Source organism: Lissotriton helveticus, chromosome 2_2 (genome assembly GCF_964261635.1).
Source record: "Lissotriton helveticus chromosome 2_2, aLisHel1.1, whole genome shotgun sequence".
NCBI lineage: Eukaryota > Metazoa > Chordata > Amphibia > Caudata > Salamandridae > Lissotriton > Lissotriton helveticus.
This window is the reverse complement of record NC_136060.1, coordinates 132,379,823-132,403,938: the sequence shown is the minus strand read 5'-3', so window position 1 is coordinate 132,403,938 and position 24,116 is coordinate 132,379,823. Positions and strand designations below refer to the sequence as shown.

The 24,116-nt window shown below is 47.0% G+C and overlaps 1 protein-coding gene across 1 annotated transcript in view; it reads right to left on the bottom strand.

Moving 5' to 3' along the window:
- SGCB (sarcoglycan beta) overlaps positions 1-24,116 on the bottom strand; it is a 275,364-nt gene that overhangs the window by 68,043 nt on the left and 183,205 nt on the right. Inside the window, exon 4 of the mRNA XM_078678200.1 lies at positions 13,738-13,929. Coding sequence (XP_078534326.1) covers positions 13,738-13,929 — 192 coding nt within the window. The remainder of the gene's footprint in view (positions 1-13,737; positions 13,930-24,116) is intronic.

Genomic DNA, 24,116 nt, shown 5'->3' with positions numbered 1-24,116 from the left:
AACAAGGTTTATTTTCTCCGGAGGAGAACACATCAGTTCGGACAGCCAGTATCGTCACGAGGTGCTCTAACCGCATCTCTGAGGCCTGGCCTCTTATACACATTTTCATCATCTTTATTGCAGGTAACACATCTTTGCAATGCTTTGAAGTATGAAAGGACATCCTCTGAATCTCCCCTTCAGGCCCATTCCCACACACATTTACAGTTGAAGTCCCCACCCCGGTCACAACAGGTGATGATTATCGCGCAGCTGGACATTCCGCCGATTCACGGAATGTGGGGGTTTGATCGGATCTCATAGGGTGGGGGCTTTGATCAACTCGGGGGTCCTTTGATGAGGGAAGCTTCCTACTGTACGGGGGGGGGCAATAAACAGTATCTGCAGAGCTAGGTGTCGGCCTGGGAACGAGGAAGACAAACGGGCACACAGGAAAGGGGGTTTGTATCAAAGGGCCTGGGACCATGAAAGGAATGAAGGGAGGTGTCGCGCTGGGAATAGGATGGGGTTCTGAGGCAGGGCTGCGCTGAAGAGGGGTTTATGACTCAAGGCATGTGAGAGCGGGAGGGGGGGGTTGTCAGCGTGCGGGCTTTGTGAAGGCGAAGGGCTATGCTGGGGGCCAGTGGCGTGCAGAGGGTGGTTCTGATCGAGGCACCTAAAATGGTGGGTGCGCAAGACAAAAAGTGTGGCATCAGGGGGAAAGGCAAGATGGCGCAGATAATGTTTACCAAACCGTACTAATTTTCCACAACACCACATATGGAGTGGTTTGTTCGGATTCTGTGAAGTAGAGGCTCTAATGTCGGAAGGAAGAGGGATCGAGACATGGGGCAGCCCTGTCGGGTGCCCCTTTCCAAATTGAAGGCAGAGGAAAAGAGTCCGTCCGAACATACTCTAGCAGAGGGGGCACTAGATAGGGCCATGATCATTCTCGTAAAGGTCTTACCAAGGTTGTACTTCAATAGGGTCTCCCGAAGAAAGGACCAAGAGACCCTATTGAATGCTTTCAAAGCATCAAAGGTGACAGCTACTGTGTCGGTGTTTGTTAGTTTGGCTTTCTCAATGATGTGGCATAGGAGAAGTGTGTTGTTGCTGGAAAATCTATTTCTCATGAATCACACCTGGGAGTGATCAATTAAAGACAGCAACAATGGTTCTAGTATTTTACAGAAGATTTTGGCATAGATTTTTGCATCTAAATTAATTAGTGAGATTGGCCTGTAATTTTTCACAAGCAAAGAGTCCTTATCCTCTTTTGGGATAACTACTATGGGGGTCTCGCTGGTTGTGCCAGTGATGGAGCCTCAGTCTGAGAGGTGTAGAAATAAGTCCAGTAGAGTGGGGTTAAGTACAGAGGCAAATGTTTTATTAAACTTAGCCATGAGGCTGTCGGGCCTGGAGCCTTGTTAGGTTTGAGGGAATCAACTGCCCTAGTCACCTACTCAATCGTTATTGGCACACTAAGCATCAGATTCTCCTGGTCCAAGATAGACGGCAGTGCTGTCTCCTAAAGATAAGTTTTACAGTCCTCTGTCAGGGAAATGGAGTCTTCTTTGTACAGGGATACATAAAAGTCTTTAAGGATCTCTATAATTCTATCAGCAGTGGAATGGGGAAGATTAAATGTATCCTTGAGTGAATTAATGCCCCTACGATTCTGCGTATGTTTCATGTATAAGGCCAGAATTTTCCCTGCCCTGTTGGCTTCACATAGTTTTAGGGACTTGAATTTATTGATATAGATCCCTGCTCTATCACTCCGTATTCTATTGTATTCGTATGCATTGTTGGTGAGAGTGGAGAGGGTTTGTGCATCTGGGTAAGAGATGTGTGCAGCTTCTAAGGTTTTAATCTCTCTTTCTAAAGGATCTAGGTCTCTGCTATGGGCTTTGTTTAATTTAGTTTGGATTTCTATTATGGAACCCTTAACAGTGGCCTTGAGAGCATCCCAGTGAATAGTTGGGGAAGTATCTGAAACCATGTTATCCTTCAGATAGTTCTTTATCGTAGATTCTATAGTGGCTCTAGATGCAGCGTCTTTGATTGACTCATCATTGAATCTCAATCTATTTTTTAGGGGATCTTGCATTGGTGGCCATGAGAGACAGCGTGATAGCCGAGTGATCTGAGAGCAGCCTGGGCAAGATGTCTTTCTGATCTATTAGATGTGTGTGGGTCTTGGCGATCAGTAGCCGATCCTAGAGTAAGAATTATGGCGATTGGAATAGAAAGTGTAGTCCTTAGTATCTGGACCCATAGGTCAAGAAGGTTGAACATGGTGCATAGCTTGAGAGGCGATTTATGTGACCTGGAGGAATGAAGTGCTGACTTGGATTGCCGGTCTATGGTTAGATCTAAGGAGAGATTAAGGTCACCGCCCAAAATAATAAGATTGTCAGAGGGGATTTGGGTCAGTGTCGGGGCTAAGGAATCCAAAAAATCTGGGTCATTAACGTTTGGTCTGTACATATTGAGGACGTGAAAGCAGTTATTTTTGGATAGTTTTGTAAGGATCCATCTGCCTTTATCATCTGTGGCATGAGAGTCAATAGTAAGGTCAAAGTTTTTTGAGATTAGCACAATTATCTCACCCTTTTTATTGCTCGCTGGGGAGCATAGGACGTCAGTGAGCCAGCTACTCCCAAACGAAGCCACTTCCCTATGGGATACTTTAGTTTGCTGCAGGAGGATCACATCTGCATCGAGTTTATAAAGGTAGTTACCCCTAAGGTTTAGTAAAACGACTTTCAGGTTCATGTTCGAGCGGTTGATACTCATATTGTAGGGGTCTGTCTATGTAGATGTGTTGCTTGAGTGAGTCACTATGTGTGTGATCAAAGAATGGCCGGAGGAATCTGGGGCCAGGTCTTTGGGAGTCTTGTGGGATCTGCAAGCGTACTACCGTAAGAATACGGCGTGAGCCAGAGGCCATCATGTGTTTCTGTGCTCATATAAGAGGACAGCAAGTCATCCTAGGGAATCCATGGGCTGAAGGTGTTGTTTGGCTAACGGGTCGAACGTGAACCAGAAGTGTACACAAGAGAAAAAAGAAAAATGCTACAAAGAAGAGCAAAGAAATACAAATGGTACCAGAAATTAACCCAACCCCACCACCCTACCCCACCCTGAACATTGACTGTGAGGGTGACACCAGCGGTGTGAAGCGTGCCCCGTGGGGTACATCAGTGCCATCAAACTATATGGCACAGAGTAGGATCCAACGTTAAATGGGTCTTAGTAAAAGCTTAAGACAAAGAACAAGAATACCAGTACTTAATGTTGTCCCTCTGTAGAGTTGTGTATGGTAGAACAAGCCCCCCCTTATCCCATGTGGACGTGATTCTCTTGAGTGTGGGTCTAATAGCCTATCCTGGCTCCTGGGGGAAACAACCCTTACAACGCAACTATTACAACGCACACCGTTACAACGCACACCATTACAACGCAGGATCCGTTACAACGCATGCCTTTACAACGCATGACATTACATAGCAGATGCTATTACAACGCATGCCATTACAACGTAAGTAATGGTAAGTATGTTATTTTTTAAAATAATTTTTTTTAAATGTAAATTAAATAAATTAATTTAATTAATAGTATATATTTAGTTTTGGGTTATGGGGTACAGGGGTATTTTTAGGTTTCAGGGCTAGGTTTGGGTTTTGGGGTACAGGGGTATTTTTAGGTTTCAGGGTAAGGTTTGGGTTTTGGGGTACAGGGGTATTTTTAGGTTTCAGGGTTAGGTTTGGGTTTTGGGGTACAGGGGTATTTTTAGGTTTCAGGGTTAGGTTTGGGTTTTGGATTACAGGGGTATTTTTAGGTTTCAGGGCTAGGTTTGGGTTTTGGGGTACAGGGGTATTTTTAGGTTTCAGGGTTAGGTTTGGGTTTTGGGGTACAGGGGTATTTTTAGGTTTCAGGGCTAGGTTTGGGTTTTGGGGTACAGGGGTATTTTTAGGTTTCAGGGCTAGGTTTGGGTTTTGGGGTACAGGGGTATTTTTAGGTTTCAGGGTTAGGTTTGGATTTTGGGGTACAGGGGTATTTTTAGGTTTCAGGGCTAGGTTTGGGTTTTGGGGTACAGGGGTATTTTTAGGTTTCAGGGTTAGGTTTGGGTTTTGGGGTACAGGGGTATTTTTAGGTTTCAGGGCTAGGTTTGGGTTTTGGGGTACAGGGGTATTTTTAAGTTTCAGGGCTAGGTTTGGGTTTTGGGGTACAGGGGTATTTTTAGGTTTCAGGGTTAGGTTTGGGTTTTGGGGTACAGGGGTATTTTTAGGTTTCAGGGCTAGGTTTGGGTTTTGGGGTACAGGGGTATTTTTAGGTTTCAGGGCTAGGTTTGGGTTTTGGGGTACAGGGGTATTTTTAGGTTTCAGGGCTAGATTTGGGTTTTGGGGTACAGGGGTATTTTTAGGTTTCAGGGTTAGGTTTGGGTTTTGGGGAACAGGGGTATTTTTAGGTTTCAGGGCTAAGTATGGGTTTTGGGGTACAGGGGTATTTTTAGGTTTCAAGGATAGGTATGGGTTATGGGGTACATGGGTATTTTAAGGGTTCAGGGTAACGGGTATTTTTAGGGTTCATTTTTTAAATAAATAATTTTAAATAATTTAAATAATTCATTTTAATAATGTTATTATTTTTTAATATTAGTTCTTTATTAATAATTGTTTTTTTTTAAAATAAACTATTTTTAAAGTATATATATTTACAAATTAATTATTAAAAAATAAATTAATTTATTAAATTAAATAAATTGTAATAAATTACATTTTTTTTAAAAATAATATACTTACATATACTTACGTTGTAATGGCATGCGTTGTAATAGCATCTGCTATGTAATGGCATGCGTTGTAAAAGTATTCGTTGTAAATGTATCTGCGTTGTAAAAATTGCGTTGTAACGGTGTGCGTTGTAAAAGTTCGCGATGTAACGTCATACATCCTAAAAGTCTCATGACATAAACTGAGAACCGAGGATATGAAAGCTGAGGACTGCCCCAGAGCAAAATACCTCATTGAATCACTTATGTGAGGTTTCACGGAGACAACTCATGGTGTCATGGTATTGTTGTGCTGGAAGGAATGTGCCAGGCTTAGAGAATGTGTTCAAGAACCACCTAACTATTGCTATAGTGTTTAAAACAGAGAAAATGAGCAACAATAACCATGTGTGGCTGATGTAAACTTATGTGAGGAAACAGTGGGAAACAATATGACATTGCTGCGGGGGTACAATATTATCTACAGAGCCCATCAAGAGTACAGTGGATAACAGCGAAACAGGAAAACAGGGCACATATGGGAGCCAACCAAACCTGTCCAAGAACCAAATAGGTAAACCAGAGTGTTCGAAAGGATATGGATTAGATCCGCGAAGGCTGTTTGTATTAAGTTTTGGACAGGTTAGTGGTGCTGGGTGAGTGTCCATTGAGGCTCCATCACGTTCGTTTAAGAAGTCTTGTAGGTGTTTGTGGTCGTTGAAGATATGCGGTCTTCCATCCAATTGGATTCAGAATTTAGCTGGAGCAATGAACGAGAATTGTATGTTGGAGTTTTTCAGTTTGGGTCGCAGCGCTAGAAAGCCCTTTCTGATCTCGATCGTAGGCTTGGAGTAATCTTGTGAGATGAAGATTTTTTGACCGTTCCACAGTATATGGTTTTTCTTACAGATATAACGGACATAACTGAGGATTAGCTCTGTGTTGGTATCTCAATGGGCGGCAGACGATCTGACGACTTTGGTTTTTGTTCGGAAACTTGAATGAGGGTACACAGTGTGCTCTCTCAAGCTCAAACTCAGTTTTAAAAGAGAGGCCTGTCATATGTGGAATCCATCTCTCAAGGAAGCTGATGCAAGAATTCGCTGAGTCCACCGAACCCTCCAGCAGGCCAAATATACAAAGGTTCCATATGCGGTTCCTGTCCTCCAACTCTGTTACCTCTCTCTAAAGGATCTTAGAAGCGGTCAGTAATTTGTGTAGGTCTCTGGGTGGGGAGGAGGAGTTGTCTTCCAGGGTGCTGATACGGGACTCTGCCTCATCTCTCTGGCATTGATGGTATTTATATCAGATCTGATAGCGGTTAAATCCTGCTGCATGATGTCTGTATTGATTTTGATGGATTTTGCAAGGTTGTGTACTTCAGCAAATTTTTTTAAGGATCATGTCCATGGTATTATTAATTTTGGGCTTTCCTTTAACAGGCGAGTCAGGCAGAAGTGGTTTAGGTTTGGTGCTCTTGTTGTTCGGTTTGGTCTCTTTGTCTGACACGTTTTTAATAGTAGGAAGGTTGGTGAGGTGGTGCGAAGCAGATGCCAGTTTTGGGTTGTGTGGTAGTTAGGGTTCCCAAGCTCCGGAGCATAGATCTTTATTGTCCTGCTTGATGTAGGGCTTTAGTTGAAAGGGTTCACATTGATAATTCAGTCGAAAGCAGTAATTAGCGTTATTTTAATGTGTCTCAGAAGCTGAGAAGAGGAGCACAGTTGGAAAGAGGAGCACAGGCAGCCGCCAAGAATACCAGTGGTGTGGATGAGGGGAGCGAACTCCCTTTTGTTTGACAAGTAGCGTTAAGCCAGGGTGTGCAGGGGAAGGTTCAACACTAAGGTCGAGGCCCCAGGACAGAGAGTCACTGTACAGCATTTTGTATTTTTGTAGATATCAGGAAGAGATCAGGCTGGCCAAAACAAACAAACCGTATGGAGCTGCTCAAATCAAATGCCCAATCAAATAGCCTCGTGTGTGGGCACCATTTTAAAGTCAGGCAGAACTCTGTATTAATTCAGCAGGGCTTTCAGCAGACCACACAGCCCCCATGGTGTACCCCTCTCAGCCGGGGAGAGGAACAATGCCAATTGTACCTCAGAGAGAGACTTGGTAACCACTACGGTCACTGTGCCTGTGTCCGATCAAATTGCCTTGTGTGTGGGTGGCATTTTAGAGTCACGTTACAAAAGGGGGGTTGAACCCATGCAGTCGCGGGGACCTGGGCGCTATGTAGTATGTGAAAAGAGGGGTCCCCGCAAGGAAACCGTGTTGTGTACAAAACACACTGGTACAATTATAAATGAATTAACCTTCAGAAGGCTGGCGTCACCATGCGCTTTATAAGCCCCTTTAATAATAATAATAATAAGTAAAAGGTATTGTCCTTTATTTTACAATACCAGATTTCATTATGAAAAAAGCAATCACATTTAGTAAATAGCCCCAGTGGGGAGAAGAGGGAAGGGAGGGGTGTGCTCAGGGCGGTGTAAAGTCACAGAAGAGTAAACACAGTCAAAAAGAAGGTGAATTATAACAGTCTTTAAATCAAATTCGAAACAAATCAAATACAAAAGGCCTAAACAGTTAGGGCATCCATTGAAAAACTGTTATACTGGGGACATTCCACGGCCACATACACAGTTCAGAATAATCAGGGTCATGTGCCGGAGGTCCAAAGTGAGGAAAAAAAGCCGTTGACGTTTCGACCCCTAGCCGTAGGTTACGTTAGATCCTTTAACGGGGTCTTCATCAGGACAAGTGCAGGAAGGGAAGGCGGGAGTTGGGTGGGGCAGTTAAATATAGGTTTTTACCAATCAGTCAAAGGATGATGTTGTTGGGCGTTACCAGTTGTCGTTATCCAAAAAGGGCAAAGTGCCATGAAAGTACACAGGATTAGACACACAGGGGTAAGCACTGATGGTCTTGGCACATGGGACGTGTTTTCTTGGCAACGTAAAGGTTGCTCTGAATTAGTCACGGTATGCTAAATGGATCAAATCGCTTTATGTAATCCCAGCCTGAAGATCAGGCGAGGCAAGGGTTGAACAGCTGCTACATCAGCCGCCGTAATGATTGTAGCCACAAAGCTGCTTCACGGAGTTCGAGCGGGTTCAAAAGTAGACAACCTCCGCGGTGATTGAATCCGGCACTCGGAGGGGCCGCTGCAGTCAGGCGCTCATCTACACGAACTCCGCAAGGCTGCTTCGCGGAGTTGGGGGCGGGGTCAATACTAGACTAGCCATTGAATACTTCAGTTCCTGATTTCTTCGTCGCTTGGTTGACGGCGGAAGTCCAGAAGGTTCCTTTCTACCGTCGCAGAGCGCAGCAGAGGATCCAAAGCAGCAGACCGAGGGCGGTCTGCGACGGTAGAAAGGAACCTTCTGGACTTCCGCCGTCAACCAAGCGACGAAGAAATCAGGAACTGAAGTATTCAATGGAAACCTTCTGGAGCCTCCGTCATCAACCAAGCAACAAAGAAATCAGGAACTGAAGTATTCAATGGCTAGTCTAGTATTGACCCTGCCCCCAACTCCACGAAGCAGCCTTGCGGAGTCCGTGTAGATGAGCGCCTGACTGCAGCGGCCCCTCCGAGTGCCGGATTCAATCACCGTGGAGGTTGTCTACTTTTGAGCCCGCTCGAACTCCGTGAAGCAGCTTTGTGGCTACAATCATTACGGCGGCTGATGTAGCAGCTGTTCAACCCTTGCATCGCCTGATCTTCAGGCTGGGATTACATAAAGCGATTTGATCCATTTAGCATACCGTGACTAATTCAGAGCAACCTTTACGTTGCCAAGCTACATCAGAAAACACGTCCCATGTGCCAAGACCATCAGTGCTTACCCCTGTGTGTCTAATCCTGTGTACTTTCATGGCACTTTGCCCTTTTTGGATAACGACAACTGGTAACGCCCAACAACATCATCCTTTGACTGATTGGTAAAAACCTATATTTAACCGCCCCACCCAACTCCCGCCTTCCCTTCCTGCACTTGTCCTGATGAAGACCCCGTTAAAGGATCTAACGTAACCTACAGCTAGGGGTCGAATCGTCGACGGCTTTTTTCCTCACTTTGGACCTTCGGCACATGACCCTGATTATTCTGAACTGTGTATGTGGCCGTGGAATGTCCCCAGTATAACAGTTTTTCAATGGATGCCCTAACTGTTTAGGCCTTTTGTATTTGATTTGTTTCGAATTTGGTTTAAAGACTGTTATAATTCACCTTCTTTTTGACTGTGTTTACTCTTCTGTGACTTTACACCGCCCTGAGCACACCCCTCCCTTCCCTCTTCTCCCCACTGGGGCTATTTACTAAATGTGATTGCTTTTTTCATAATGAAATCTGGTATTGTAAAATAAAGGACAATACCTTTTACAAGTCCTTCTGAAGGTTAATTCATTTATAATTGTACCAGTGTGTTTTGTACACAACACGGTTTCCTTGCGGGGACCCCTCTTTTCACATATGCCATTTTAGAGTCAGGCACAACAGCTTAATGATATGGAGGAGTTCTGCAGGGATTCGCCAGATAACACAGTCCCTCGGCATACCTTTCTTGGACGGGGAGATAAGCAATGCCAATCGGTCATATAGAACCCAGAACTCAACAGGGATGCTTACTTGGTAAGCACTACAGTCACTATGTCTACTATTGTGTTGAGACGATAGACATTTTGTTAGTGATAGGCTGAAACCACTATATGTCCGCAGACCGCAATCGAAAAAAAGTCACCAATACGGTAGAAAAATGTTGACCTCTCATAATTCGGTTCTGTAAATTATGCAGATTCTGGGACTGATCAGAATGTTATTGGATCTAGCCATTGCAGTGGGATAGCATGGTGTAAAAGTCCGCGACAGAGGAGCTGCACAATTAGGCTACCATGCATAGCGCTGTACAAGCCACGACGCTTCAGAGATTAAGGAATTAATGTAAACACTGCTATGTTTGCTCACAGAACTGTAGTGAGCTATTCTGTCTCCAATGCCCGTATCCTGGTCTTTTTCTAGCTGAACATAACTATGCCAGTCCACCTCCATGTTTTATACTTTTCCCTAGTCCTACATGTCCTCTTGCATTCATGCCTAGAACTCCTGTATCATCTTTAAGACATCCATTTACCTCAATTTAGAAATTGGTTCACATGTGCCAGCACCAACTGTATAATATATCTAAGATCTGTCCTTATCTTATTTATTTCTGGCTGCTAAAATTCTCGTTCTCACTTGCTTTTTTTCTTGACTTGATTCTTAATCCTGATTCTCCATTTAAATGTTTCACCCCTATAGCATATATATATCTCAGACATTTACCTACTCTTTAAGATTCCACCAGCCTCTCACATTACCTTTTGATCTTTCTGCAAAGGCCTCGGTTTCAGGACTGCCTTCAATTTCACATTCTTACTATACATGTTTGTGGTCTTCCTCCTCTCAGTTTATTCTTTAGTGATTATTGTGTATGTTCCTGAAGATTCCTTCTCAAATTTGGTTGTTTGCCCCTTCCTCTCCTTGTCCCCAATCATGTCTTTTGCCTAAATATTGGAATGTTCTGCCTTCTACCATTCTTTCTGCCCCAACTTAATCTTGTGTCCATATCACTTTTAAAAAGTATATATTTTATCTGCAGCCTACTCAGGAGTGTTGTCATCATTCTAACCTTGGTTTCTTGTATTTCTAAATGACTGCCCACGACTTTTCCACTAATGGAAACTTGAAATTGCTAAAGCGCTTTGGCAAAATCACTATAGAATAGAAGTAAAACAAAAAGGGAAACCAATTGGATCAAATCCACTTCTGGTCCTGCTATCTCAAGGACTATAGCCCTTGACCAAGACTCACATGGTTGACTATTGTTGTGCTGGGTCTCACCGCTTTATTTGGGGGAAGGGAACAGGCTTGTTTTACAGTGGCTATTGAAACCCTTGTGTGCAGTTGCTCTTGAGAACTGTATCTACAGCTTACCCTGGATTGAAAAGAAAAGAAAGATTACATTTCGTCGTTGTTGGCTCCCACCTAACACTATTAACTGAATACAAAATGAGCAAGTTACTCACCTTTCATAATACTCTTTCTGGTGGATACTACATCGAATTGAAGATTACTCACATTAGAATATCCTTCAGGCATCAGACTGGAACCGGAGATTCTTTTCATACCAGTGCTCCTTTGTGCTGCTAGGTGCAGTTGGGCAGCTCCACGTTGGCTCTTTAACACCCCAAAAGTGACTGAACAGAGCCACATATACATGTCATGTCAGCAAGCTGACATCAGTTTTTTTATCTTTCCGCTTTCTGCGCCCTCATCTTCCCGGTTAAAGCCTTACCCACAAGTCTCTCTGGAGTATGTTTAGTAAGAAAACAAGAGTAACCAGGAGCTGGGGTCTGACACCTGGCCACTTGCCTATTCACCAGTGGGCAGGAGCAAGGCTTTGATGAAGTGCCCAGCAAGGAATTGGTATGGATCTTTGTAAAAGAGAGCAAGAGCTCAGGCGTGCTTGCCAGATGTGTGCCACATTTTGTTTGTTTTGGTCAGTTGGGACTCCTACTGCAAATAATGCATTATCTTCCGTTAGTGGACCAAGTGGCAAATCAAACCCTGACTCAGGGGATGTACCAAGCCCACTGGCCTCCTATAAATCTATGTAAAAGTTGCCATCCATGTAGTGAGGGAGGGGGGAACCATTCCCCTCCTCACCAACATCATCCCCATCCTCAGGTGTGCCTTGCTCAAAGTCCGAAAGATAATGGAGCCCCTGCTAGTGTGTCTGCCCTGGTACAGGTGCCTAGTGAGTCAGGATATATGGTAATCAGCTGTGCTTTAGTTATCTTGTAGATAAACACTGGGCAAGGAGGGCTGAACTCTGTTAGGAGTCTGATATCGGGATCTGCCCTTGACCTCTGCCAGAACTGGTGGTGTCAGTACCAGCGTCAATGTGGAAGGGCCCGGCACAGATCTTGAAACCTGAAAGTGTGTATCAGAGTTGGTACAGGGCCAGAGCAAATGCCAATGAATCAGACAGTGCTGAGGTGCAGAAAAAGACCAGGTTCTTGGCATTGAGGAGAAAGCAGCTATGGGTTAAACTGGGGGTTTACAGATGGAAAAAGCCAGGTCATAAGCTTTCTCTGGAAAATTGTCTCCGAAGACTCCAGCCGGAGCCCTATGGGGAGTTTATTATAGTGTTTGGCTGCTAAAAAGCGGAAGGAGCGACCTCCAATCCTAGCTCTTCTGATGGTCGGAATGCTAACCTGCCCCGTCCCACTTGATCTCAATCGGCGGGTAGGAGCGTACGGGGTAAGTAGGTCATGCAAATAGGTGGGCCCTTTCTTCTGAAGAATGCGGTGGCTGACACACAAAGTTTTAAAAAGAATTTGTTCCCTAACCGGGAGCCAGTGAAGGGAAGCCAGGGCCTTGTTAGAGGGAGCTCTTCTAGGAAGCATTAGAACGAGACGAGCCACAGCATTCTGAATGCATCAGTAGAGGGCATTTCCATAGTCCAAGCGCGATGTCACCAGGGCGTGGACCATAGTTTTCCTTGCTGTGACAGGGAGTACATGTAAGGTCTTCGGGAGTCCTCGGAGATCCCCAAAACATCTTCCAGCCACCCGCTTAGTGTGAGTTTCAAAGGATAGTTTGGTATCCAACCACATCCCCAGGTTCTTTACCTGATCACTAAGAGGAGGGATTGGTCCCAACGATTGAGGCCACCATGCTGAGGACCGAATCGAGGGTGCTTTGCCTATCACTAGTACCTCTGTTTTATTGCCATTAGGTTTCAGGCAGTTATGAGCCATCCATGACGCCAGTTCTTGTAAGTACGTTGAGAAATTGATGGCTGCCTTATCAGAATCTTGGGTGAGGGTCACCACCAATTGTGTGTCATCAGCGTATGACAAAACACTGAGTTCATATTTCCCAATAATCTCTGCCAGGGGAGTGATGTAGAGATTAAAAAGAGTGGGGCTCAGTGTGGAGCCCTGTGGGACCCCTTGGTCCAGCTTGATACTTTTGAAGTTGAACGTTGAAATGTTGTGCCCCCTGTGTGCCTCCACATGGAGTGAGGCACCAGGGGGCCCTGTAGGTCCCCTTTAAGTACTCACTGCCACACTTTTCATGGTGTTTGCACAACCATGAAAATTGTGGGGGTGAGGAAACTCGTAGTATGCTTTGCGGGCCGCAGGGACCCGGCCAAGCATAATGCAGCCTCAATAACGCCGGGCCACTGCCATGACTCGAGCCCAGACACCACAAACACACCTTATGCAGCTCCATGACCGTCATTTGTTGTTTACAGTCACAGCATGATTTAAAATCGTATATTTAGTAGGGGGCATTGTTCCCTAGAACACTGTATTTCTTTAGGAAGTCGTAAGAAGGCTGACAAAATTGTGAGCATGGCTTCTGGCCCGCGTCAGATGCTTGGAAAGGAAGGAATTGACATCAGCACACAGGGGGCGCTTATATTCAGCGCCCTTCTCTCAATTCTGGAGTGGAGCGGAGCCAGTGTCAAGCCCCATAGAAGTGGGAGCATTGCTGGAGAAAAGTTTATGGGTCTGGTCTGGCGTCTGGGGAGTATTCTAACGTGAAGAATCTGCAGTCATAAATACCATCAGAAAGATGCTTACTTCTGAGTGTTGGTGCATTATTTTCCTTTCTATAATTAAAGTCCTATCCTTTGATATATTGGAACTGTCTGGGCATTGATTTCATTATGCTTTATATGTGTGTCATACAGTACTTGAGCTCCTAGTCACACACTCAAGCCTTGACCCTCCACCTCACCATCCCTTGAGAACAAAAGATGTGGCACAGCAAAGAGCGGCCATTGTATCATGACCACATGGAGCAAAACAGAGATATCTGATAACTATTAAACAAGCATTGTCCAGTTACCCGAGAGTGATCTATGACTCAGAAAACGAAAGCAAGCAAACATGGAGTACAGGGATAAAGATGCATAGCAATAAATCTTACCCTTTCTGTTGATGCTTTTTGGACATTTAGAGTTTTCACACCAGCTGGCAAATGGAATTCATGTTTTTCGTAGTCTGTGCTGAACAAAGTCTTCTGGGTCCTAGGATCAATAAATGCCATCCCGACATCACTGGTGATGGCGGTATTGTCTTTTTCCACAGAGAGTTTTGTTGTTCCTTGCTCAAACACAACCTTCAAAACACAATATACCAACAGGTTCAGAAGCTTGACAGAATAAAGTAAAATAAAAGAAAATGTGTTTTAAATTACACTTATTTATTCTAGTCTAAAGCTTTAAATACTGGTTATTTAATTGCAAAATAGCTCTAAAACCTCTGTTTCGCAAACTCTGCCATGATATAACATGTTAAATCACATAAACACAGCCATGTGTTCAAGGTATCGCCTATTTATACATGGTGTAGGATTCTGTACTAGAAAACTGATCAATGAAAAACAAAATGATATTACTTTTGTAAGCCAAGGATTGCTGGTGCTGACAACGTAGATAGAACAATTGATGGACAGAATGCAAAACAATGTCATACATTCACCCCTGCACAGAGATCTGGGCCTAAATCCATCGTTTTTTTGCTCACCATGCCATTCCAGTTTGAAACCAGCCATATGCAAATCAGTGTTGACCCTGCGCCCAATGGGAACAGTCCAGCCCGAACTGCCAGACCAGGTCTTCCCTGGACTGGAAACAAGCATTCTAGGACCGGTTTCGGATTTTCAGCCCTCATCAGCCAGGATAACTTGACTCCAGTGGCATGGAGAGCACGGGACCCACGTCTGGGCATACTCATCCCACTCGGGGTGACAAATGCAAAAAGGACAATTGATGGACAGAATGCAGAACAATGTCATACATTCACCCCAGTACAGAGATCTGGGCCTAAATCCATTTTTTGCTCCCTATGCCATTCCAGTTTGGACCCAGCTAGGCCAGGTTCTCCTGGACTCACGCTAGCCTGGCTGATGAAGGGTGATACCCTGAAACCAGTCCCAGGATGCTTGTTTCCGGTCCAGGAAGGACCTGGCTTGGCAGTTCGGGCTGGACTGTTCCCACAAGGAACAGGGCCAAGACTGATTTGCATATGGCTAGGTCCAAACGAGTGGAGTGGTGAGCAAAAGAATGGTGGATTAAACCCAGATCTTTGTGACTGGGTGTGAATGTTTGCATTGTCCAGCATTCCGTCCATCAATTGTTTCTTTTGCATATGTCGCCCTAAGTGGGAAGGGTATGCCCACGTGGGTCCCATGCTCACTACACCACTGGATTCAAGCTAGCCTGGCTGATGAAGGGTGATATCCTGAAACCGGTCCCAGGATGCCTGTTTCCGGTCCAGAGAGGACCTGGCTTGGCAGTTCGGGCTGGACTGTTCCCACAAGGAAAAGGGTCAAGACTGATCTGCATATGGCTGGGTCCAAACTGGGGTGGTGTGGTGAGCAAAAGAATGATGGATTAAACCCAGATCTTTGTGACTGGGAGTGAATGTTTGCATTGTCCAGCATTTCCGATCATCAATTGTTTCTTTGACAACGTAGAGAGGCAGCACAACGGTGATTAGTTGTTGGCATCTTCTACCGAGTTGACTGTGTGAATAAAGGGTGTCTTTTACAGCGGGATCAGTGACCCCAAAGGCATCCACGCATTATGGATTCCAAAGCTATTGAAAGGTCAACAGACAAGATAATGGGGGAGAGATAAGCAGCCGAGTCTTTACAGAGACTTCCTAAAGGAGTCGTGATTAGTTTGACAGAAGAAAAAAAGGAGTGACTATTCAACTTTGGCTGTAAGACTGGAAAAAGACCTGCCACCCAGCCTTGAGGAGTGAATGACAGGTATTTTCAAAAGACGCCAGTTTCACTGTCTGCCCTATTTAAGGTGGACAGTGTAAATTCCTTTTTCCCTGTACATCACCACCAGGAAAAACCTGGTGGTAAAAGACAGGAAAAACACAATAACCCCCCCCCCCCCGTGTCCCCCTCCCACCTTCACCCCTCCAAACCCCCTTCCTGGGGGAAAACTCCCAGGGGGTGAAAGCCATTGTTTTGTTGTTTTTCAAACACAAATTCCTGCTTTGGAAGTTTGTTTTTCTAAAATGAAAAATGTGGAATGTTTTGTGGTCCTTCATCATAACTGACAGCATCGTTCATCAAACTTTTCCTACAACAGGAACTACCATGATAGCGGTTCCTGACAATGTACAGCGCTGTCCGCTGGGCTGGTGAACAATTCTGAATTTGGTGGGTGAAGGGGCTTGGCCAGTAGGAGAATTAAGTAAATATGTGGGGCCCATCTGCTCCCTTCAGTCCCTGGTGGATTGCGGTGTACTTGGCCCCAGCTGCGGTGCACCTGGATGCAGCAATTGGTGTCGCAGAGGGGGGCTCCCTGGTGTACATTGGGAGGTGTAAATTGGGAAACTGGGCATTTGCTGTGGTTTGGACTTAGCTTGCAATAGACAACAATGTGCAAGCAAGGTGCAGTGCCAGCCGAAGGTCACGTGCGACCTCGACCCTTTTATTCATACCCCCGACCGAGCCCGGTCACGAGGGGTGGTGCAGCACTACAAAGTACTGTAGCGGCCGGATGGCCCTCTACATCCTTCCTTTCCTTTAGATCGAGGATATGCAGAGAGGATGAGAGGATGAAAGGAAAGAGGACAAGAACATAAGAATGAACGTAAATGCACAACAAAGAATCATGATGCGGCAGTCTTAGACCAGGACCTTCTGTGGCACTGCGCTTCAACACGCAAAGTCTTTCAACTTCTGACTGGGTGCCGGGTTAGGTCGGAGCAGATACCGTTGGGCTTTGTGAAGTCCCTTCATTTGTGTGCACTGCAGTACTTTCCCGGAGATCTCTCCAACTCTCCCTGGCGTGGGCGATCTTCAGGGTTTCCCCTTTGGGCACCAGTCACTTCACCCTCAGGTGCAGGCATCGAACCCCTGCCTTGGTCCCCAGCCAACTCCCTGGGTATGTCCATGGGTTTATCTTCTTCAGGGGATACCCCTCTGGCCTGTGGGTTTCCCAGGGCTTCTTTGAACCAGGACACGTTCGCACCAGTATGGCGACCTCTCTGAGCCATGACCATGGTACAGTCCACTCGGGTGACTGTCCACACCTCCGGTTCAAAGGGTGTGCAAAACTTCCAGCCTGGGTGACGGTCTTTGAGGACCAACTTGGAACCTAAACGCACACCCGGTGTTCGGGCTCCTCAGTTCACTGTCGCTTTCTCATTAGTGGCCGTTCGCTTCTGTTGGGTTTTTCTGATATCCAGGCTAGGCGGCGCCCATTCGGGATCTTCGGGGATAATGTCTCTTGGTGGTCGCTTCAGCAGAAGCGTGGCCGGGGCACATCCCGTTGTCGAGTGTGGGGTCTGACGATAGGCGAGCAGGAACTGCTGGTGTAGGCATATCTCAGGGCCCTGTTGAGGGTCCTCATGAACCGCTCGACCTCGCTGTTGACTTGAGGCCATTGTGGTGTAATCTGTCGGTGTCGAATTGCTCGGCGCTCTAGAAAGCAATGGAAGTCCTGACCGTCGAATGGAGGTTCATTGTCTGATTTTACTTCTTCTGATAGTCCAAAGATGGCCAAGATCTTTTCCAGGGCTGCTGGACATGCGTGAACGCCGTAGACGATACCAATTCCACCACTGGGAACTTGGAGAAGGAATCCATGACAACCATGGTGTGCCACCCGTCTGGGAAGCTCCCAAAGTCGATGCTGATCTTGGTCCATGGCGTGAGACACAGTTCTTCAGTGATTATGGGGGCGGGAGCAGGGTCGCCGCCGGTGATGGTGCAAGGGTGGCACCTCCGGACTTCCTCATCCACCATGTCGTCCATGCAGGGGTACCATACCTTCGCCCTGAGCCTGGCTTTGGTCTTGGAGGTGCCCTGATGGCCTTGATCAGCCAGCACAACCATACTTTGGCGTAGATCCTTCAGCACAATGATTCTCTGTACACTTAGGATTAGTCCTGATCTGCTAACAATGAGCTCATGTCGTATTCTCCATATTTGGCGTCAGGAGTTTTGTTCCTCCGCGGTCAGCAGAGACACACCATCTTGAAACCAATGCCATTGTCCCTTCTCGAGGGCCTCTGACTATTCTCATGGTGTTGGCTGCCTCCGTGGAGTTGCGAAGATCTTTGGTCAGGGCCAGAGGGCAGGCACTGTCCTCGATCATGCAGACGAATGCCTTGGTGCTGGCGGTATCCCCCGGGAGTGAATCTCCCTCCTTCGCCGTGGGGTGCGTGACAGAAAGTCAGCCGTGTTGTCCGCGCCTGGTTGGTACAGCAGCTAGAATGAGTACACTTGCAGGTGGACGGCCCATCTCTCGGTCCTTGGGGGCACCAGGTGCATGGACCCGCTGAACAGCGGTATGAGGGGCTTGTAGTCCGTAATCAAGAGAAAGGGATGGCCGCACAGGTACAAATGAAAGTGATGGTACGCCCACCGAATGGCCAGAGCCTCCCGCTCTATCTGTGCATACCTGGTTCCCGTCAGAGATAGCGCATGGCTGGCATATGCCACGGGGACGCAGGTTCCTTTGGTGTCTTCTTGAAGGAGGACCACCCCTAGCCCCACCAGGCTGGTGCCGCCTACTAGCTCTATCTTCCTTTGGGTTGGAAGTACGCCATCATTGTCTGATCAAGGAGCGTTTTCTTGATGCCTTGGAGGGCCGCCTCCTCCCGGGGTGTCCACTCCCAGGGCGTCCCAGTCTTGGCCAACTGCCGGAGTGGTTCGGACACAGTGGCGAGGTTCGGGAGAAACCTCCTGCAGTATGTTGCCATCCAAGGAAACTCCTTATCTCCGTGGGATTCTGTGGAACTGGGGCACTTCTGATGGCTTCCGCTTTGCGGGGGTCGAAGCGATGCCCATCTCTCGAGAAGACGTAGCCGAAGAAGTCTATGGACCCTTGGTAAAAAGCGCACTTTTTCTTGTGGATGGTGAGCCCAGTGTCTGCCAGCCTCCGCAGCGTGGCCCTCAGTCTGGCGTGACACTCCTCAAGACTCTGTGCATATATCAGAATATCGTCACTTAGGTTGATCCCTCCTACGAGGCCAGAGAGTGCTTCCATGATGGCATTTTGGAAGACCTCCGCCACGAATGGCACCCCAAAGCTGAGTGGGTATACCTTCGGAGGCCCACATATGTGGAGAAGGTGGTAATATACGGGCTGTCTGGTGCTAGCTCAAGCTGGTGGTAGCCAGAGTTCAGATCGAGTTTTGAGAACCATTGGGCGCCGTTCAAGTCTGCTACTATATCATCCATCGTCGGGGTCACGTGTCTTTCTTTCCGGATGGCTTGATTAGGGAGCCTCATATCCATGTACAGTCGAATCGCGTCTGGTTGCTTCGGCTTGGGCGCCACCACCAACGGGGACACCCATGGAGTGGTTCCCAATACCTTCTCTATGACGTCCAAGTATTCCAGGGTCTTCAGATCTTGATCGATCAGGGGGCAGAGGTGGAAGGCTATGTGCCAATGCCAGAGTGCTTTCGGTTGGACTGTTTGGTCAATGTGTAGTTTCACTTGGCGTCCTCGGAGTTTGCCCAGCCCTTGGAAGACTTGAGGGAATTCACTCATCATGTCCTCGGTGTGATTCTTGTGGACCTGCTTGGCGAAGAACACCAGCTCCAAATCCTCAGCCGTGTGGCAGCTCAACAGCGTTCCCTTCTTTCCTTCGGTTATGTGGAATTTTTTTTTATGGAGTACCTGAAATTAGAGACCTCAACCTCCATCATCCCTCGCAGGGGTATCAGTGCCTCAATATGTGTAGATCTTGGCCACGCTGGGTGTTAACTTCGGTTTGGGCGACAGCCATTCGTACTGGCCAGAGTCCATCACATTGACCGATGCCCCAGTGTCAATTAGGATGGGTACCAAGATTCCGTTGACCTTGATGTTGCACATCGGGGGCGGCCGCTCCTTGCGTCCTGGCCTTCCTGCGAAGGAGATGACGAACGTGTCATTGTCGGCTTCGTAATAGGTGGTAGCGTCTTGTTCGGGTGGAGGTCCGGTGTTTTCACGCTCCTCGAGTGTGAGGTTCTGAAGGGTCGTCGACCGCCCTCTGGGTGCGCTGCCACGGGATCTCCCTCCACTGCTGCAGCAGACGCTGGTGTAATGGTTGGCCTTGCCACTTTTTGAGAACGTTTGTCCTATTGCAGGGCAGCTGCCTGTTGCGCACTGCAGGTATGGTCTTACTGCTGCTTTCCTTTGTTGGGAGCTGTGCCGCCTTCCTGGTGTCTCTTATGGGGCTGCCGCTGTCTTTCTCTGGATGGCGAGGCTGATATGCTGAATTGAGCTACCGTGCTTTCAGGGGCTCTACTATTGGCCCTCTTCCCAATCAATCGCTTGGTTCTTTTCTTCTTGTGTGTCTTTTTATTTTCCTCTTTTTGTACGAGTTTGATACATTTAGTGTCTCTCTCTAAACGACCTTTACCACTGTGGCCTTGTCAGGCAGTCCCAGATAGCCACAGTTGCCAATCGAGCCTAGTGCAGGGCCTCCGGTGATGTCCCATGGAGAGGCCTCCACGTGTCTGGCCTGAAGGCCCGGCTCTCACGTTGAGAGATACGCGTGGCAGGCCTGCGCTTCACAGCGGGTTTTGACCTGAAGCGGGATAACGTCGTCGCTCGCCACTCCTGCTGGAGACATACACTCACTTACCGCGCATAAGACAACAAAGTGCACGGCAGTTACAGTGCCAGCCGAAGGTTACGTGCGACCTCGGCCCTTTTATTTATACCCTCGGACCGAGCCCGGTCACGAGGGGTGGTGCACGGCTACAAAGTATTGTAGAGGCCAGATGGCCCTCTACACCCGGGAGGAACACCTGACCCTGGTTCTGGGTGGTGAAAGGTCGCCCTTGCGGGGGAAACAGTGGCCAGCCTTGAATGGAGCTGGGCTGCACATGCCACCTTAGCTAGGAGGACCGGGCACTGCAAAGGGGAGGAGTAATGCACTCTGGTGGCAGAACCAGACAAACCGAGAAAGAGGGCCAAGCATGTAGAGGGCACACGGCGACCTGCAGCCCCCACCAGGCAGAGCCCTGGTGGATGCAGGCCCAGCGGTGAAGAAGTTGTGGCCCTTTGGTAGGTGAGGAGGAGAACTCTGAAGCGGGCAGTGCCTTGGTACCATCTCAGAAACGGGCCCGGAGCCGGCAGAAGCGAAAAAGTGCGGAGGGAGAGGTGGGCCCTCCTTAGCTTGGCACCTCAAGGCTCAGAAATAGAAAATAAATAAATAGATACCGAGTCGGGGTCTGTATCCCCCACTAGACGCCGCGGTATGAGTAAGACAAGCAGGCCTGGCAGTTAAAGCGAGAGTGCAGCCTGCAGAGCACTCATGGCCAGGAGACAGAGGGGACCATTCCGAGCCTGCCTGGTGCACACTGGAGAATTACTTGCCCTCGCCAGGCGCAAACAAGGCCCCATCCGTGTCAAGCCTACCGCATTATCAGCAACCTGGACTCTGTGTTGAGGCCTCCGGCAGTGTGAGAGAGTGAAAGACATGGATCCGTCAACATCAAAGGATGCCGATGAAACGAGCACCTAAGTGCACCGACTGCTGATGGAGGAGAGGCAGTGCGGCAGGGCGTGGCCTACAGCAGACCAGAGGGCGTGCGTTTGGACTGACTTGTCCTATATACTGCACGTTCTTCCTCAGAAATAATGCCCACTAGCAGGAGTGACATAGAAACATCCATTGAAGACATGTTGGTCAGCAACAGTGCTCGGTATGATAATCAACACAGAGCACCCTCCTCACACCAAACGAACCGTCACTGACAGGGAAGCAAAGTCTCTACCCATGTTCGTCATCTCACATTAGTGCTTACAGCAGTTCCTTAGGGAGATCAAGGAGGAGGTGGCACAATCCAGGCTGATCTCAAGCAATACCTAAGGAAAATGCACCAGGATATCACAGGGCTTTGTACCAGGGTCATTTAACGACAAAATACAGTTGATGCCAGGTCAGAGAGAATCCACGACCTAAAACTAGATTCCTAGTCATAGAAAGACTTAACACTTAAGCAGACGGACAATGAAAATAGATCAGGTTTTCAACAGAATATGCATCTTTCTGCGAGTGCCAGAAGACTACCATTTACAAGCGTTTGTGCAACAACTGCTGCACCATATTCATGATCGCCCAAGAAGCTCTCCATTTCACCTTGACTGAACACACCTAACATAGGAGGAGAGCACTGGGAGGCTCCTCCAGTCATTCTAACCTGGGTTAAGTTTTACGATGAGAAAGAAATGGCTGACCTACAATAAGTTAGCAGCAGCAACACTGGAACGCAGGAGGGAAATGCAACAAAGCATAGAAAACTGTGCAAGAAGCCTGGCACATTCTCAGCATCAAGGACAGCCATGCAGATACGGTCGGTCGACGCAACCACTTCACCTGCTGAGAACTCTTCTGGGCAGTGCTTGAGAATAGGTGAAAGATGCTGGAAAAATATCTCCCCATCTACCACAAACATCGAGAAAGCACAACGGGATGTTTATAGATAGGTGGAAAATCTGAGGGACTGTGACCACGTTGCTGGACTCTGGCAGGGGGTGGGGGTGGCGAAGGAGGGTCAAAGAACGCAGGCATAAGCAGTCAAGACTACTTTGACCAATGTTAGAAGCTCAGGCTGGTGAATTAATGAATTTCTCCTGAATGATTCAAAAGTTACAGCAGAGGTAGAAGAAATACAAAAACACCTCACCAAATATGATTCTCAGGATGTCTCATCCTACACCCAAAGGGGTTTGTTAAAATCATACATCAGAGGAATCTTTGTTGCAGCAGTCGCACTGTATAATAAGGCGTGGGCTGATGCATGCTCTACCTTGTAGGTGTCACTAGCAGAATTAGAGGGAGAACACAAATAGACTCCCTACAAAGCTCTGGCAGAAAATGTCAGCCCTCAATGCCCAGCTTAGCGCTTTAGTCTAGGATAGAGCAGAACAGGCCCTCCTCAGGGCAAAACAAAAATACAATATGGCTGGCAACCAAGTGGAGAGGCTTTTGGCTGGCCAGCTGAGTGGCAAAAACACTTCATACAGATTCCAAAATTTACCATAATATAAGGGCAGTATGGTCCTTGAAGATGGAGCAAAAGCGTTTAGGGACTATTATCAGCAGTTCTGCTCGCGAGAGGACATCTCCTTAGAAGCATTACTGACGTAATGGGCGAACCTAAACATGGGAAAGGTCCTTATTTGTGCGCTTTCTACAACTGATTTCCCACCTGAATATTAACATTAAAATGCTTACTGGCATTATAGCATTTTCACTGGGTTACCTTCTCCCGGACATTATTAAAGCAGATCATTTACAGTCCTGTCCCCTTACAGCAGTGTGAAGACAATACGAAAACACTAACATATCTTAGGAAATCTCTCAAAGGAAACAACAAAATACTCTGCTGTCCTCAATGGATGCTGAAAAGGTGCTCAAAACTGTAAATTGGACATGCCTGAGGCAAGTCCTACAGAGCAGCATTAGGACAGAGTTTCCTTATCTGCAGTATGGCAAGCGATCAGACACCAACAGCACACATTAGGTTAAATGGCACATCTTCACACCCCATCAAGATGAAGTGAGGAACCAATCAAGGAAGCCATCTTTCCCTTCTCTTGTTTGCCCTGGTGTTGGAGCCTTTGCCAATGCATATAGATCAGGGACAAAACCAAAGGGGTGCAAACTGGAAAAGACAAATTCAATGGGACCATGTCTGCAGATTATGTGATGCTCACACTCACTGGGCCACTGGTGTCTGTTCCGCCTTTTCTAGAGAAGCTTAAGTCCTCCAGACTTATCTTCAACTTCAAATTAATATCACAAAGTCTGAGGCCCTACTTCTCTATGCTCTACCAAATCAGGCTAAGGAGCTACACAGTCTAATGCATCAATAAAGTATTTTGGGATGCATACTGGTCACACTGCCACTCTGGTGCTCATATTAAATAAATCTATCTCATCCAGGGTATCTGGTAGGATTTCCAACATTGTCATATGAAGTATTTCTCCTGGTTGGGTAGAAAATCAGTGGTTAAATGTAAATGCCTTCCTCAAATACTGTATATCTTCCAAATCATTGCACTGCCAGCATCGCCCGGTCTTAAAACAGCTCCGAGACCTCATCCACACCTACATTTGGAAGGGTAAGGGCCCCCGAATAACTACTCGAATGTTATATTGACCTCCGACTCAAGAGGGTTGCTGGCAGTCCACAATGTATTGGCCTACTACCAAGTGTCCCTACTGCATTTATTGATTAAAAGAAGCAAAGCAAAAACAACAATGTTCATAGACCACTTAATTGAGGGAGCTCCACTTTGGTAGGTCCCATGGTTAAGAAAATTGCAGA